General features: G+C 40.2%; 1 protein-coding gene across 2 annotated transcripts in view; it reads right to left on the reverse strand.

The window, feature by feature from the left end:
* Positions 1-13316, reverse strand: part of naa25 (N-alpha-acetyltransferase 25, NatB auxiliary subunit) — a 70048-nt gene extending 56732 nt beyond the window's left edge. The window contains exons 1-4 of one of the 2 annotated variants that reach the window (XM_078421160.1): positions 13249-13316; positions 4456-4541; positions 2909-3047; positions 146-264 (exon numbers count right to left, since the gene is read on the reverse strand). In XM_078421160.1, the coding sequence (XP_078277286.1) occupies positions 146-264; positions 2909-3047; positions 4456-4541; positions 13249-13306 (402 nt within the window). In that variant the 5' untranslated portion in view covers positions 13307-13316. The remainder of the gene's footprint in view (positions 1-145; positions 265-2908; positions 3048-4455; positions 4542-13248) is intronic. The other variant, XM_078421161.1, reaches the window with a different exon arrangement.
* Between the last annotated feature and the right edge of the window lie 3963 nt (positions 13317-17279).

Raw genomic sequence — 17279 nt, forward strand, 5'->3', positions numbered from 1 at the left:
CCTGTCAAGCATTTCCCAGCACTTTGTTTTTAAGGCAGATTTCTAGCATTTTCAGTTTTAGATTTTCAAATACATGTAATATGTTGTATTTTACTCAGGGCAAGAAAGACACTCGGATGCAGTTTCTTTGCTGCAGAAATAATACCTGTTGCATTTTTTTATATTCCCCAACCCTGGCATATGCCATGAAGAGGTGCGAGTGGTACTCTTCACTGTTCGGGACCTTCCGCACAGCAGCTTCGTACAGCTTAGTGACCAATTCCGCTGAAAAAGAGAACCACGAGTAACTTTACATGTTGTAATAACAACCCGGGCGCTCAACATGCACACAATTATAAAATGAATAATTAAAAAGTGCTCTTGATTCTCGATGTACCAAGCTTCAGGCAGAAGAGATGAACTATAAATTCCAGGGATCGCAGGTTCAGTCATTTATTCAATTAGCTTGCTTGAGATGGATCAAGGAACTTACAACAAGCTTGAATATCTCTGGGGCAGGAAGAGTAAAGCAGTCCAAATTTCCTACTGATTATCACGTAGGCAAGTTACTTATTTAGGAGTGGACAGGAAAAACCCAAATTTGGCCGATGCCTTCAAAGATAATGCAGTCCACGTATGAACAATAGACAATAGGTGCAGGAGTAGGCCATTCAGCCCTTCGAGCCAGCACCGCCATTCAATGCGATCATGGCTGATCACTCTCAATCAGTACCCCGTTCCTGAAGAAACCATGTGGAAAACATACTTGGAAGCAATCTGCTCATATTCTTAAACTCATAATGGTCTTTAGAAGATGAAATGGAAGAGGAATCTTTCAAACAATTAAGACAGAAAAAAAACCCAAAAGACAATGTTGCTCATTTCTGCACCAGATGCTCATTTCATGGTGCAAACATTAATTCGGCGACCGTTTCGCCGAACACTTGCACTTGGTCTAACAAGACCCAACTGGATCTCCTGGTTGCTAACCATTTTGACTCCTCTTCCCATTCCCAAACTGATCTTTCTGTCCTCGGCCTCCTCCATTGATAAAAGTGAGCTCATATGCAAACTGGAAGAACAGCACCTCATATTCTGCTAGGGTAGATTACGACCCAACAATTTGAACATTGAATTCTCAAATTTTAGGTAACACATAACCGTATCCCACTCCCGCTTTCTTCCCCCCATCTGCCTGTGCCCCACCTAGACTTACACCAATTTCTCCCCTCCCAGCTGCATTCCTTCATCTAGCTTCACAGTTCACAACTCATCTCCCCTTTTGTCTCAAACCTTCTAACTTTTCATCTATGGCTTTTGTCCAGCCATCTGCCTATCAAAACCACCTCTTACCTCTGTATCCACCTATTACCTGCCAGGCTTTGTCCTGCCCCTCCTCTCTTCCAGCTTTCTTCCCTCCAACCCTTCACACATTCAATCTGAAGAAGGGTCCCGAACCAAAACGTCACCTATCTACATTCTCTCGAGATGCTGCCTGACCCGCTGTGTTACTCCAGCACTTTGTGTTTTAAAAAAAAATTCTGCCAATACAGCATTTCCCATCTTGTTGGCAATACCAACATTAGGCAGTTTATTAATTTTGTTAAGTACTTAATATACTAAGTATTTTAGAAAAATAAATATATAGTGGAAAATGAAGTGGTACAGATTGCAAGAAAGAAACAACAGGATGTGCTGTGTCTCAGACATCCTTCAGCCTAGTATTCTGAGGCAAAGGAAAGGAAAATGTGACTACACAAAATAAACAGACTATGTTCAGACATGTATTAAGGGAAGTGGACAATATCCTTCCTTGTGGACCCGAAGCTATTCCTAACGTTTCTGTTGAGCATCACAATATACAAAGACCGCCTTAGTAAACTGTTGCTAGCTTAGTTTAAGACTGTCAGATAGAAAACACAAATCAGAAATAAAAAGTGACTTGATGTTTCCGTTAAACATTAAAAACCTTACTTTTTTTTAAAGCTTTTAGAGATACAGTATAGAAACACACCCTTCGTCCCACGCTGACTGCCAACCATCCGTTCACACTAGTTCTATGTTACCCCACTCCCTACACATTTGGGACAATTTTAGAAGCCAATTAATCTACAAACCCACACATCTTTGCAATGTGGGAGGAAGCGCCAACACAAAACCTACGTGGTCAGAGGGAGTGCGTGCAAACCCCACACAGACAGCACTCCAGTCTCTGGAGCTGTGAGACAGCAGCTCCAGCAGCAACCCGTCAACTTGATATTGTAACCCACCCACACTTGTACGCACACACTTTTTTTAAACTAATCTCCTTAGTTTAGATGATCAACTTTCTCGGATTTGAATGCAACAGAAATGCTGATGATCTTCTGCCACATTTAACATTTTATTTAAATATTTACAGCAGGAGAGAAAAGTAAAATATTCATTGTCGCGTTCAAATGCTGGCAATAACAGGCACTAGTACACCATAGCTTTAAAGAACATAACTCCAGAATGAGCATTGTTCCTTTTCCTGAAAATATTCTGCTTAAGCCTTCCAAAAATCTTTCTTTTTAGGTATTAATGTTATCTTCTGCATATCCATTGGCACACAGCACGCTTCTTATAGCTCATGTCAGTTATCTGAACGGGGTTCAGTCATGGTTGATTCCTCCCCTCTGTCCCTAAGGCAAAAAGGTTCTGCACATATCACACAATGTTTGAAATCTGTAACAGGTCCTCTCTGCAACTGTCACCGTACCAGAGTAACGTCAGTGAAGAAATGAACACACTTAAGTTGCAATTTTCAAACAATCTTCAAATAAAACTTCCACAGTTGGTTCTTAAAGTTTATAATGAATTATAAATTACACTGATCAAAACTAAGATTCAATAGGTCCCCCAACCCCTATTGTTCACTTTTCTCTCATATCCTTCCAAAAGAACATACGTCTGTGCATCTCTCGATAGAGAATGGTCAGGGCCTGTAAGGAGTTGTCATCAGTGGGTTCAAGTGCAGCTACTTCCTGGGCCAGAGTAAACGCCTCTTCTTGCTTCCCCGTTCGCTGTAGGCCAATTGCTTTCAGAACCTTTAATGCCAGACCACAAAAGGAAAACGTCAGGATTCTACACACAAACAGGCTTCGATAGCACATTGATATCAATATCTACAGAAAGGAAAAAACATACCCAAGTTCATGCAGTGTTCATGCTTCTCGAACACAATGTTCTTAGTTCACAAGTTCAGACTACTACAGGTCCACCACTGACTTCCCAACAACTGGTGACCAGGCACCTCTTTTAATCCGGCCAAAATTACAAGAGCGGATTTGAAATTCTCGCCTGGAAGTCCCCCCAAAATGTAGCACCAAGCTTGGGTGAGGCGGCTGATCTCAACCTCATTGGGACTTCTGTGTGGAATTGGTGAGTTGAATTTACCCCCTCTGGCCAGGGCTCTGGAACTCTGGCCCGGTTGGCAGATCCATTCCCATAGCCGACTTCCGGCAAATTTCCAGGCCCCTCAACTGCCTAGGCAGACTGTTCCGGTATCGTTTGATTCCTCTCAGAGGCTGTGGCCACTGTTGGTTCGACTACACGGACATTCCAGAAAGGCTCTGGAACCAAGAGTGCCAGTAAATCGGTGGTGGACCTGTACTTAAAGATTTGTACAACATATATATCCACAACTCAATTTTTTTTTTAACATTAGGGACAGATGGCAAATTTTATCCAATATCTGTATCATGGGTAGAAGATAACCATGTGTACGGTTAGGATAGGAGTTACATTGTTCATATCCATAGTCTTATAAATGGCAGGGCGTGCTTGGCTGATTGCAGAGCGTGCTTGTATTTTTTTTTGTGTGCATTATGACAAATACGATCAAATTAATCAATTTTTTTAAAAATTAGAAATAAATCCAAGCATCCAAATAAATCCTGACCCTAAATATTGCCACAAGAGCGAACGATCTCAAAATGTTGAATGCAAAATGAAATTGAAATTATTGATATTAACAAACTCATTCTAACTTCCTGATCAAACAATTGAACCCCAAATCACTGCTGAAATTACTTTCAGTTAAGAATCATAAAAAGATAAGCTTCGCCATAGCTGAATGGTACTCTCTCTATTTGGCAATACAGTGCTCCTATCATTTTTAAAAAATGACGCTGCATTCAAATTCATGGAAGATGAGTATGAGCTTTGCAAATGCTATACATGTATGAATCACCAAGAAAGCAGTACAATCACCAACAGTACAATCTTGTCTTTAACAGTACCAGGAAACTTATCAACTTAACTAAAATAGTATTCCAGATTGCAAATACATTTTCCAAAACATACATCTCCAGAAAATATTTCTCTCTGACAATGTTTGCTGTTTTATTTCAACCATTTAACAGGAACCCTTCTAATGTATATGTCCCAAAGTGCATAACTGAAGGGGTCATACAATATTTTGTCCTTGAAGAATTTATTCATATCCTTGTTTACCTTCGCACAGTGAAGATCCTTATGCTTCTTGAGCAATTTGTCAGCTTGCTGTATAGCCATCTTGTTGTTGCCATTGTCTAGATAATCTGTCCAATAGATAGAACATGTCAATTTTTTGGTATAGAAATAAATGCCATAGTTTTCTCTGCATCAATCACAGCTACTCAGTTGTAGAATCAAGGAACTGCCAAATACAGCAAGAAACAGCAAATACTGGTTTACACAAAAGGACACAAAATGCTGGAGAAACACACTCCAGGGTCAGGCAGCATCTCTGGAGAACGTGGATAGGTGATGTTTTGGGTCAGAACACTTCTTCAGTGATTATAGGGGGGGAGGGGAAGAGAAGTGGCAGGACAAAGCATGACAAGTAATAGGTGGACACAGGCGAGGGAGGTTTATTGATAGGCAGATGGTTAGAAAACAGCAGAGATGAAAGCAACAGGCACGAGATAGATAGTGAAGACTTGCAAATTGTGGAGCCAGAGGAAGGAATGGAAGAAGGGGGTGGGGGGGAAGAGAAAGAGGGGAGAAATAGGTGTCAGTGCAGATGGTCCACAAGGAGGGGGTGATGGAGGAGGGGGAGGGGGGAATGTTAGAGGTTACCTAAAATTGGAGAGTTCAATGTGCATACCAATGGGCTGTAAACTACCCAAGTGAAATATGAGATGCCGTTCCTCCAGTTTGCGTTAAGCCTCATTCTGACAATGTAGAAAGGGCGGTATGGGAATGGGAAAGGGAGTTAAAATGGTTAACAACCAGGAGATCCAGTAGGCCTTGACAGACCAAGCACGTGTTTGTCAAAATGGTAATCGAGTCTACGCTCGGTTTCCCAATGTATAGAAGGTTGCTCATTTTCCACTCCACAACCTCCAATACTCCTTTCAACCTTGCCAATAACATTTTCATCTCTTATCCTCATTTTATAAAAGCACTTAAGCTTTTGTCTGATTGATGATTTCACATTGAAAGCTTCCATCAAAATTCAATCATTGGAACACAGAGATCCGGAGGTAAAATGTGGCCACAGTTTCACAGGATTGGAAATAAAATTAAAAGATAAAAATCTGAAATAAGATTAAAAAAATGCTGGAAAAGCAGAGCAGGTCAGGCAGCAACTGTGGAAAGAGAAAAGTTCAGGTTCAAGGTCCTCCATCAGAACTACATACTTCATCAAAATGGTCTGAACTTCTGGGGAATTCCTGTGTTCCTTTTTTCCTTCAGCATACAGCAACAATGCTAATCACATTTCACAACTTCAACCTGATCCTTTGTTTGTTTCCTCTCTAATTACTCTGATTAATCTATTAACCAGATTGGTCTAAAAACATTGGGATCATCTGGGAAATCTTGGCCTTGCAGTATATTCCCCTTGCACCACTCATCTCTTCCTCACACCATCTGCAATCTGAACCCAACATAATTCTCCAATTTTAGGTAACTACAAAACCTTGCCCCTCTCCCATCTTTCCCCACAATAGCACCGCTCCCCCCCTCCCCTGTGCCCCACCTGGGCATGCACTAATTTCTCCCCTCTCTACATTCGTTCTCTAGCTTCACAATTTGCAACTCAATCCTCTTGTTTTACACCTTCTGTCCTTGCATCTCTGGCCTTTGTCCAGAATTGTCAACCATCTGCCTATTAAAAACATCTCTCATCTGTATCCACCTGCCAGGCTTTGTCCTGACCCTCCTCTCTTCCAGCTTCCTCCCCCCCCCTAACCCTACAATCAGTCTGAAGAAGGGTTCCAACCCGAAACATCACCTATCCATGTTCTCCAGAGATGGTGCCAGACCCTCTGAGTTACTCCAGCACTGTGTCTTTTCAAAACAGCATTTGTAGTTCCTTGTTTCTCCACGTTTTCTCGCTTCCTGGTTCTGATGAATGATCTTTGACTTAAAATGCCAAGTCTTGTTTCTTTTTCCACAGATGCTGCCTGACCCACTGAATGTTTCCAGCATTTAAATTTCACAACACTGGAGCTGCCTCCTGATGGCTCCTTTCAAATATAAACGTATTCTTCACCCAATCAATATTGTAAAGTTAAAAGCCAAAAAATTATGATCTCACAGAACCCTAAACAGCAGCATATCATCGGATGGATTTAGCCAAAAAAATCCTTCCATCTTTTAAAAATATGATGTGTGCGGGTTTAATAATCCCACTGAAAGTTATTGGTATTTTGAGATGAACATTCTGTTATTTTCTTGAAACTGTAATTTTAACTCCTTTTGTTTAACTTGCTGAAGAGAGCAGCAAATGACAGGAAGCAACAACCCTGATTAAAATGAAGCAACCTTGCCCCAATCAAAATCTTTAAGTAAGAAAATGGAAGGGGAGGCAACACTAATCAATAAAAGTTATTTAAGTTTAGGAACTCCAAATGCAGTACACCTGTGAGTGGCACCATCAATCTACCCATTCCCTTCACATATGTTGCCTGACTAGCTGCGTTCCTCCAGCACTTTGATTTTTTAGTAGCTAATTCCAGCATCAACAGTTTCTCGCATCTCCATGCTGCAATCAGCTAGTTAAACCCAGACAATAGCAGAGGAAATTAAGAAAAATTGTGGTGTTTCACATACAACAAGTCATAATTTGGGGGGGAAGTGTGAGATTGTGGATTGAAGATTGGTTATCAGTACAGAGACAGTCAGAAAAAAACTTTTTTTCAGGGTAGATGGACGTAAATAATGGAGTGCCCAAGATCAGTTTCTGGCCCTCAATTATTTACTGAGCAAGATGGCTCTATCCTGCTCTGCATTGCCAATTTAAATATCTGCCTAAATGCCTCTTTAACAGTAATTTTATCTGACTCTGGCACATGAATGCAACCAGCCTGATGCAGATATAAAATACTTTGCAAAAAATACTATGCAAAAAATCTCCTATCTCCCACCACCATAAAACTACACTCTTGTTTTTGATATTCCACCATGGGGGATGGTGAATTTTGATGAGATGATTTTGATTACCTATCTCTCATCCACGCCTCCCATGACTTTATGTACTTTGTCAAGTCACACGTCAGTCTCCTTCACTCCACGGAAACCAAGCCGGCCGATCTAATCTCTCCTCCTCACCCCACCCCACATCATTACCAAACTTCTCCAATCTAAGCAACATCCCAGTGAATTTCCTCTTCTTGCTCTCCAGTCCGATCACAGTCAACCTGTAGTATGGTGACCAGACCGCACTGAATATTCTGAGTATGACCTAACTAATGTTTGGAAAGTTACAACCTGACATCCCAACTACTATATTCAATTCCCCAATCCATGAAGACAAGCATGCCATATGACTTCATCACCCTATCCACCAGTGTTGTGACATTCAGGGAACGATATCTGTTCAACATTTTTAAGTACCCTACCATTTACTGTATATACTCTGCTCCTATTTAGCTTCTCATAATATTTGTCGTGATTAAATTCTATCTGCCAACACTCTGCCCAATTCCTAACTTATCGATATCGGTGTAGTATTAATCAAAGTTCCTCACTATCTACAGCACCAATTTTTGTGTCATCCACAAAAACTTAGTAATCATTCCTCCCCACAATGATTTTCGATAAAACCTTTTTCCTACAAATTAACAGACTTCTGATTTAATTTGCTGCAGCTTAATATGTTTAGCATATTAAATCAGCAGCATTATTTGTAAGAAAATATTTTTTGTAATTAGAATGCAAATTCTCCTGAAGTTATTACTTAAAGAGCTCATTATTAGGACAAGTGAGCAGTCATTCCAAAAACAATAAAACACCTATCATTAGATTTTGAATTCTTTTTGTGTGCCTTTGAGTGGAAATCCATTTTATTCGGGAATCATCCTTAGATAGGTCAAACTATAGGTTGAGGAGGAAGAAGCAGAAAGGGAAATGTTAAAGAATTATGATGCTCCACCCCTTGGATCAGGATATCCTGTATTCCACAAGCTGCCCCTCAGTTTTCCAAGTTCATCATACATAATACCAATGAGTCATCGACTAAGAACACACCTGTATTCCATTCACTTTGAAATGGGCAAGTATGACTTTTGAAGTTCATAAAACTTAAAAGATTCTGACATGGTTTAAGTTCTTCAAAACTCTCGTGAGTAAAGGACAACCGTATTTAACCTCCCTTGCACTGAACAGCTAATTGCAGAAATCAATTTACTGGGGTTTGCTTTACCCTCCCTTGGTGCAGACAGCAGCCCAGCATGAAAACCTTATACAATTGCAACACCTCCCTATTCTTGCTTCTGTAAGAACCTTGGGTAAAGGTCAGCATGATGCCTACCATTCTAATTGCACCCGAATACTTCGGCATTGAATGAAATATCTTGCAAAAATCCCATGGTAAACCAATAAGACTATATAATATGTAAGAAGGAACTGCAGGTGCTGGTTTAAACCAAAGATAGACCAAAAAACTGGAGTAACTCAGCGGGACAGGCAGCATCTCTGGAGAGAAGGAATGGGTGACATTTCGGGTTGATACTCTTCTTCAAACTATATAATTTTTTTTTTAAATCGAACATTCACAACATACCTCACTCAATTAATCTGCCTACATCCATTTGTGGACCCGACTTTACCTTTTAGCTCCCATCATCAAAACTGAGACCATTGTTTATCTCTTTATTGGCACATTAATATTTTATTTATAATAACCGATCTCAGAAGTATTAACCTGTCATCTGACCCATTTATTGTTGCTGTTTTCTGTCCTTTAGGAACTCCTTTATCCTTGATAATATAAAAAACCTCTTCTGTATGTCATCTCATCAAAATTCCTTTTAAAAATCAATTGATTTCTCTCAAATATATCCTGGCAGTTTCATCTTCAATGCAGCACAGAAACAGACCCTTTGGTCCAACATGCCCATGTCAATGATATGGGCTTCGTGGGCTTGTTCCATTTGCCTACATTTGGTCAATATCCCCTAAACCTTTTCAATCCATTCAACCATCCAAATCACTTTTGAAAATCACAATTGTATCCACTTCTATAGAAGCAGCATTGTGAAAATAATTCTTAATTCTAATCTATGGTGATTGTCCAATCAATGTCAGATTTATTTGGTACTTAGTGAAATTATTAACATTTTCCTTATGGCCATCTGGTCTATATCCAATTCATTCCGCTCGCATCTTTCATAAATAGAAATTCCCATAAACAAGGATTCTTTCAAAACCTACAGAATTTGGAAAGATGACTGTTATGGGTGAAATTTGTGCGCTTCTATGCTGTTTACATTGTTTTCTATTTTAAGTAAGATGTTACGTTTAAACAGAAAACCACAGCATTTTTAATCAAAGACAGCTAAGCCCCACAACCACATCACTGCACAGCAGTGGAGGAAAAGTGCAGACAACTGCTAAATATCACTCAGAAACAAGTAGCAAAAAGTTCTACACCAGAAATAGACGATTAAGGCACCATTTAGTCAATCCTTCTTTGATGAGAATTCAGGATGATTTGATTCCACTCCAGTTGTTTGTGCTCTGAGGTGTCAGATAAGGCTTGGTTTTATGTGCCATCTTTGAATGTTCCCTCTCCACTCTGCTCAATCACGAGACGGGAGTTGATAAGTGTAGGAGCCATTTTGCAGTTATTAGTTATTTTTGCTTATTGATATCATTTGGCATATTTTTCCCCAGCCTCAAAGAGGCATTTAGGGTATTCTGCATCTATCTGGAAATCTCTTTCTGTGACTGTACTTGGAATAGAATGTGTTTTGGATACTGATATCAGGCCTGCAAGCAACATAGCCTGCCCAATAGAGTTAACTGAGTGAAATGAAGGATTCAATGCTAAGAATGTTAGCATAGGAGAAGATATTATGTTGGTTCACTTATCCTGCCAGAGGATTTTGCAGTGGCAACGATAGTGATTTCTCCAGTGGTTTGAGGGATCAATGTTGCCCAGCAGACCATTATTTTTATGCTGAGCTTGTGCTCTTGATTTTCAGCACTCTTTTGTTCAGTTAGCCAAAGATAACAGTAAATTTCTATCACTGAGAGGTGACTCCAAAGATGTGGGAACTAGTTCACATTTTCCCCAGTCTCACAGGAGGCGTTTAGTGATTGGAGGTGTGGTATAGTGGGGACAGGCCTTCAAATACGTACACATGAAGGTATCACTCACCACAGCTCGACTAATGAGGCTGGGAAAAATTCTGGAGCAGAGGGAATAAAATTTAAGAGTTTCCCATCAATTCAGTACATTAGCTCCAATGTAATAGGAAGCGTGGATGTGAAGTGGTGTAATACAGCCAGAATGAATAAACATTTCAGGACAATGGTGCAGCTTTGCTTGACACCAGTTGATAACGAGATTGGTTATTTTGTGCACCCTTAGGTTAGGGACATCAGTTACTCTTAATTAATTTTTACAAAATGAAGCTGGAAAGAAAGCAATACATAATTCAGATTAGATTGCTTAACTGACTATGTGTTTGATCTTTCACTGAGCGATCTGAGGCTCAGAGTTGCAACATGGTGATGAAGGTGGGGTGCAGAGTTGGGAATGAAAGGGGCAAGACAATCAAAATTTTGTTCACCCCATCAATATCGAGTTTCCTTTAAGTATTAGGTGAATGAGATTCAGCAAAATTACAGGTATCCATGACTGTTTTTTGATATAACAAAACAGGAAACAATTCTACATATCCATAGGTTTTTTTTCCAGAAGATTTCATTTCATTCCTTTAAATACAAAAGGTCATCATTATTTTGCAACAGAACATTTTAAATGAACTGCTTTCATCACCTTGACATTAATTATTATATGTGTGGGTGACTGATATATTAATGAATGCTGTTTTTTTGTATCTGAAATCACAAGTCATCTCTATTGAAGAGTATTCTAGTAAAGTTGTAGTAAGATTTGCAGTAAAGTTGCAGATTTAGTCATGCAGAGATCTGGACTAACCATCATGAGGCATGAGATAAGATTCACATTATAACAGATATGAAAATTAAATTCATAATAATCTGGGAAAATCCCTAGATATTAGTAACGACGATGAGAAAACCAATGTCTTTTGGGGGAAAGAAATCTGCCAAACCTAATCTACATGCGAATCAAAAATATTTGAAACTGCTCAACTGCCCAGAATGCTCAGATGACAAGATAAAACACATCAATCCAGAGCACGAGAAAATCTTGTTTTTTTAATCTGTCAGCATTCTATTTTAAAGTATGCGATCACTCAAGCTCTCCGTATGAAAAGCTGGGACAGAACTAATGCAAACTACCAGACATTGCTTACGTCTTCAGTTTCCTCCAATCCCATAGTAGAAAGAAGCTATCATTCCATTTTAAGAGGCTCTTTAAATGTATATTTACATGTTTATACTACAGTTTTCACAGTTTTTTAAACACATTGCCAGCATCAAATGCTAACACATCAGACTTGCCAACTTCAGATTTATCCATCACTAGGCAAAAACATCAAGACCATTTTCCCCAAATTTTCAACCCTAAAAAAATCAGGAAAGTAGATGCAAGAAGTAAATGAGTACTTAAGAGAAAGTTGTTTATAGGCTAATTGATGGAGGTTAAATGTTCTTTCCCAAAACACACCTTACCACTACAGTAACTTGTGTGCTTACGTTAAAGGTATATTGTCCTGCAACCCCCTTAAAATGTTATCATTTCTCTTTCTTCCTAATTAACATTAATCAGACTTTCCTTCTGTTTAAACCTCACCTCTTGTATCTATTGTTGATAAGAACATTTTGCTATATATATCTGCTGCCTATTAAGAGGTTGTTACATTATTAAGTGGCTTCAAATATTATTCAAAACAACAGATGAGAACAATGGATGTTTTTATCCTGAATTGATCAATAGTTATTACCAAGCCTAAAAGCAAAACAAATCTTGTGTTAGTTGAAGTACTCATTTGTACAGTTCTAAAACCATAACTATTAGATCCTCTTGATGATTCATCATTGATCAACGATTTTCATTACATTGAAAACGAAAAGTAATGAAGTAGCGATGACCAGAAAGTCCTCGGCATCTCACTGTTATAATAGTTGTATAAATGTTTTAAAGGCAATGAAAACAGTCACAACAACGATCCATTTATCCTCAAATTCAGTCACATTAGCACGAAGGGAGTTAATACATAAGAATTTAAATTTGTTGGGAAAGAAAAGAATCTATTCCAAATCCTCCGCGTTAATTCAAGTGAGTTACCTTATCCGCATTATCTGACATTTTCCCGAAAATCGCTGAGTTCTTACTATCGGACAACCTGCTTCCGCGACCAAAAACACCCGGCGGCAAAACACCTTCAAGGTGTGACTTCCAAACTCCATTCACTGCAGCACAACTCCAGTTTACATAGACTTGTGCAAAAGAAATGCGAAACGCTGGGATGTACTCGCATAATTTTATTTACATCCCATATTTTCACCTAACTATAATTGTCCCAAAGGCAAGCCCCATCTCCACCTGATGGGGAATCAACAAGTTCCAGCGCCAGTGAAAATATTACACTGGAATACAGCCGTCCAGCCATCCTCTCCTAAAGAACATCCCCATTTACACAAAATATCGGTAATGGGAAACTCACGCTGACGCCTGACTGGCAGTCTGGGGAAGCGTTCATTAACAGGTTGGGTTCCCGAGTGTTGTGTAACTCGAGCTCCAGGATATATCTGCGGCCTAGCAACAAAATGAGCCGGTGTGTAAAACTAGCATCGCATTCCGCCACTGGAAGCACGAAGCCTTCGCTATTGTCGTATGACAGGGCAAATATTGCAAGTACAAGAGGAGGAATGATTGTTTACCGTATATCGGACGCAGCCTCCTGTCATTGGGATCCTGCACATGGCTACGCGCCGCCATGATGACTCTCTGCTACTGCACATGTGCAGTCGCAGCCCCCCCCCCCCCCCCCCCGGCTCACTGCGCATGATCACTGCTGAGGGAAAGCAGTCCAGCTCAAAGCATGCGCACCTACATCTCCTTTGATGTCTCCTTCTCACACCTTACACTTCCTTATCTACTGTACATACCATCTACTGTATCCGTTGTTCAAGATGTGGACTCTCATAATAATACATTTTATTTGTCATATGTAGGTTGGCACAGGGTCAACGGTACAATGAAATGTATTTGACAAGACAACGGGCCTTCGGCAGGACCAAACGTAGACTGGGCGATCGTTTCGCCTTCGCTCAGTCCGCCTGGACCTGCCTGAGGTTACCAAATGCTTTAATTCCCCTTCCCATACTGACCTTTCTGTCCTAGGCCTCCTCCATTGTCAGAGTGAGGTTAAACACAAATTGGAGGAACAGCATCTCATACTTCGCTTGGGCAACTGACAACCCAGTGGTACGAATATTGATTTCTCTAACTTCAAGTAAAAGCCCTGCATTCCCTCTCTCCAACCCTCCCCTACCCAAGTCACACCAGCTTTTCTTTCTCACCTAGCAAACAGCTAACAACGGCCTGTTTCCCTTATCATTGTTACGTTTTTGCATATCTTTCATTTTGTTCTGTATCTCTCCATTTCATCATCTATATCTCTCGTTTCCCTTTCCCGTGACTTTCAGTCTAAAGAAGCAGGCATGTGAATTTTCCGCGTTTCCGCAGATTTCCGCGTTTTTTAAATCCGTACTTTTTGCAAGATTTCTGAGTTTTTCACTTTGCCAAAATCGCGTTTACCAACAGAGAAATTGGATCGAAAAAAAGAAAAAAAAGAAAAGAAACGATGTATATCAGTGTTTCTCAACCGGGGTTCCCCGGAACACTAGGGTTCCGCTAGAGGTCGCTAGGGGTTCCGCGAGAAATAGCCGCTAATCATTGAAATCTGGACAAAATTACGAGAGCCCACTTGAAATCCCCCCGCCCTGGAAGTCTCCCCAAAAATGTGGCACCTAGGCTGGGCAAGGCAGACAATCTCGAACTCATCGGGACTTCCACAGCCGATCAGTGGGTTGAATTTGCAACCTGCACCCGGGGCTCTGGAACTCCAGCCCAGCTGGACCCAGCACATCTATCCCCATAGCCGATTTCCTTGGCCGGCTGGATAAACCAGCAAAGCTCTGGAACCAAGAGTGCCAGAAAATTAGTGGTGGAACTGTAATGAGTAAATATTAAATTTAAGTGCAAGATTATATAATTAAACTAATTAAAATATTTAAATGTTATTAGTATAGTGACATATTCACATTATTTTGTAATGTCCGTTTTTACTTTGAAATGCATTAAAAGAGGCTTGAAACTGGTAATTTTGTGTAAATTTTCAAAACATTTCCAATTTTTTGACCCCCACTGTACGCCACGCGCAAGCGCTCGGCTCTTTTCCTCTTTTTTCTTTACCTCACTCACATGCCTGAGAAGGTACTTTACACGAAACGACACCCATTCCTTCTATCCAGAGATGCTGCCTGTCCCGCTGAGTTACTCCAGCATTTTGTGTCTATCTTCGGTGTAAACCCCAGCACCTGCAGTTTATTCCTGCACAAATTACATCATTGTTAAAAGACACAAAATGCTGGAGTAATGTGCAGCAGCTTCCAGATTCTCTTTCTTTGTTTCAAGTAGTCATACGCCAGGGATGTAAGTGAAATGCTGAGGATGTTATGTATTTTTTTCAAGGAGACTGAAAACATCACAGAACTATTTTCTCCGTCCTCTTGGAAATCTCTTATCGTGTCAGGGTATAGTGATGGATTTGGGAACCCGCTGTTGAGATTGAAACAGGTAGACACTGTGGCCTGCCCATGAAAGCTGTTTGTGTTTACCTTTAGCACGAGATACAATGAAAAACCTTATTTGCATGCTGTCCAGTCAAATCATACTATACACGAGTACAATTAAGCTATACACAAGTATAACAGTGCAAAGAGGAAAATGAGAGCCAAATATAGTGTTACAGCATTATAGTGATACAGTAACAGAAGAAAAAGCGCAGATTAAAAAATCTGCAATTGCCACAATGAGGTAGGTTGGAAGATTGGGATTATACCCTTAGTTTTCCAGTGTCCATTCAGTCGTCTGAAGGAAGAGCTGTTCTTGAATCTCTGGTATGTGCTTTCAAACATTTGTATCTCTTTCCTGACAGGAAAGGGGAGAAGAAAGGATGACCAGAGTGTAAATGGTGCTTGATTACATTGGCTACTAGGTTTCAGCATAGCCCTCTGCAACTGGATCTCTGACTTCCCTACCCAAAGACCACAATCAGTAAGGATAAGCAACAAAACATCCTTCACAATAATTCTCAACACCGGTGTCCCTCAAGGATGCGTTTACAGCCCCTTATTATACTCTCAATATATTCACAAAGCTGCAGCCAAATTCTGCTCTTTTAGAAGTTCGCAGATGACACCACTGTGGTCAGAACTCGAACAATGACGAAATGTAGTATAGGAAGGAGATGGAAATCTTAGTAACATGCTGTCAAGATGGCAATCTCTCGCTAAATGTCAGCAAGACAGAGGAGCTAGTTATCGACTTCAGGTCAAAGCCGCTGGCCTGTAGACATTAAGGCAGGTTACTCTACAACTGATTCGTTGTATATTGCTAATGTAGGAGTCCATACGCTCACAGGTACGAACACCTCTTGTATGATTTTTTTAAAGTGTGTTTTGTGCTGGGAACTTGGCAGAAACTCCTGCCTTCACCACGGTGTGTGCTAATATGCTTGGACCCTAAGTACTAGGATCCTGGCACAACTGCCAACCTCTTCCAACTGCTGGCACACTTGCAAAAATAATGTTGATCTGCAGCACCCTGAAGAGAGGTTGCCTTGCAGCTGATGTTGGGAGTTTGGGTCAAGTGATTTGACCGCTCAATGCTGAGATGTGGGTCTGAAGGCAGCACTCCTTCTGGCAGTGAGGGGAGGCCATTGTTCTTCACTTTCTTCTTGATGGTAGATGTCCCATATTTGTGCAGTGCTTTTTGAGGTCTAATTGAGTAATTGTAGTGAATTAGTGGGAAAAGATAGATTCCACTTGAAGCCGAAAGGAGAGGGTATTAAGCAATACTAGTCCCAACAACATAGGTAGGATAAATCAAGGTTCTGCAGCAAATTTTGGAGACTAGGAAAGAGACTAAATAGCAGGGCATCAAAGGCAGTAATCTTAGGCTTACCGTCGTTGCCACAACAAGCGAGATTAGTTATAGGTACAAAGTTTTAAAATGGATATGATTTCATTGCCATTATCGAAAAGTGGCTGCAGGGTGACTTTAACTGGGTGCTAAATGTTTAAAGATATTTGAAATTTAGTGAAATCAAGCAAAATGATGTAGAGTAGTTCTGTTAGTGACAAATAATCAGTACAGTTGTAGGCAATAATCTTGCCTTGGCAGATCACAATGTTGTTCTGCTTGTGTGATGCTAATAAACAGTAAAGGGCAGACAACATTAGTAGACATTAGTTGTAGGTCACAAATAGTAGTTATAATATTGTGCATGTCATATCGGTTGGAGGAATTCTATGAATATATACAAGATAACTTTCTAGATCAGTATGTAAAGGAATCGATGTGGGGAAAAGGTTGCTTTAGAACTTATTTTGTGCAATGAGATAAGGTTAATTGGCAACCTTGTGGTCAAGTCTCATTTAGGGAAGAGTGATCATGATAGGTTAAATTTTTACATTTGGTTTGAAAGTGATGTACAATCAATCCCAGGGCCAACTAGGGTCTTATATGTAAACAAAGGAAACTATGCAGGTATGGAAATAGCAAAACAAAATCACTTGCTCTTCGTTGAAGAAGACACAAAGAATCTCTCGCCAGAAGTACAAAAGGATCAGGGGGTTAGCGAGGATAAGGACCTGATAGTAATAGCATAATAAACAACAGAGAA

The sequence above is a fragment of the Rhinoraja longicauda genome, chromosome 25 (genome assembly GCF_053455715.1).
Source record: "Rhinoraja longicauda isolate Sanriku21f chromosome 25, sRhiLon1.1, whole genome shotgun sequence".
Taxonomy (NCBI): domain Eukaryota; kingdom Metazoa; phylum Chordata; class Chondrichthyes; order Rajiformes; family Arhynchobatidae; genus Rhinoraja; species Rhinoraja longicauda.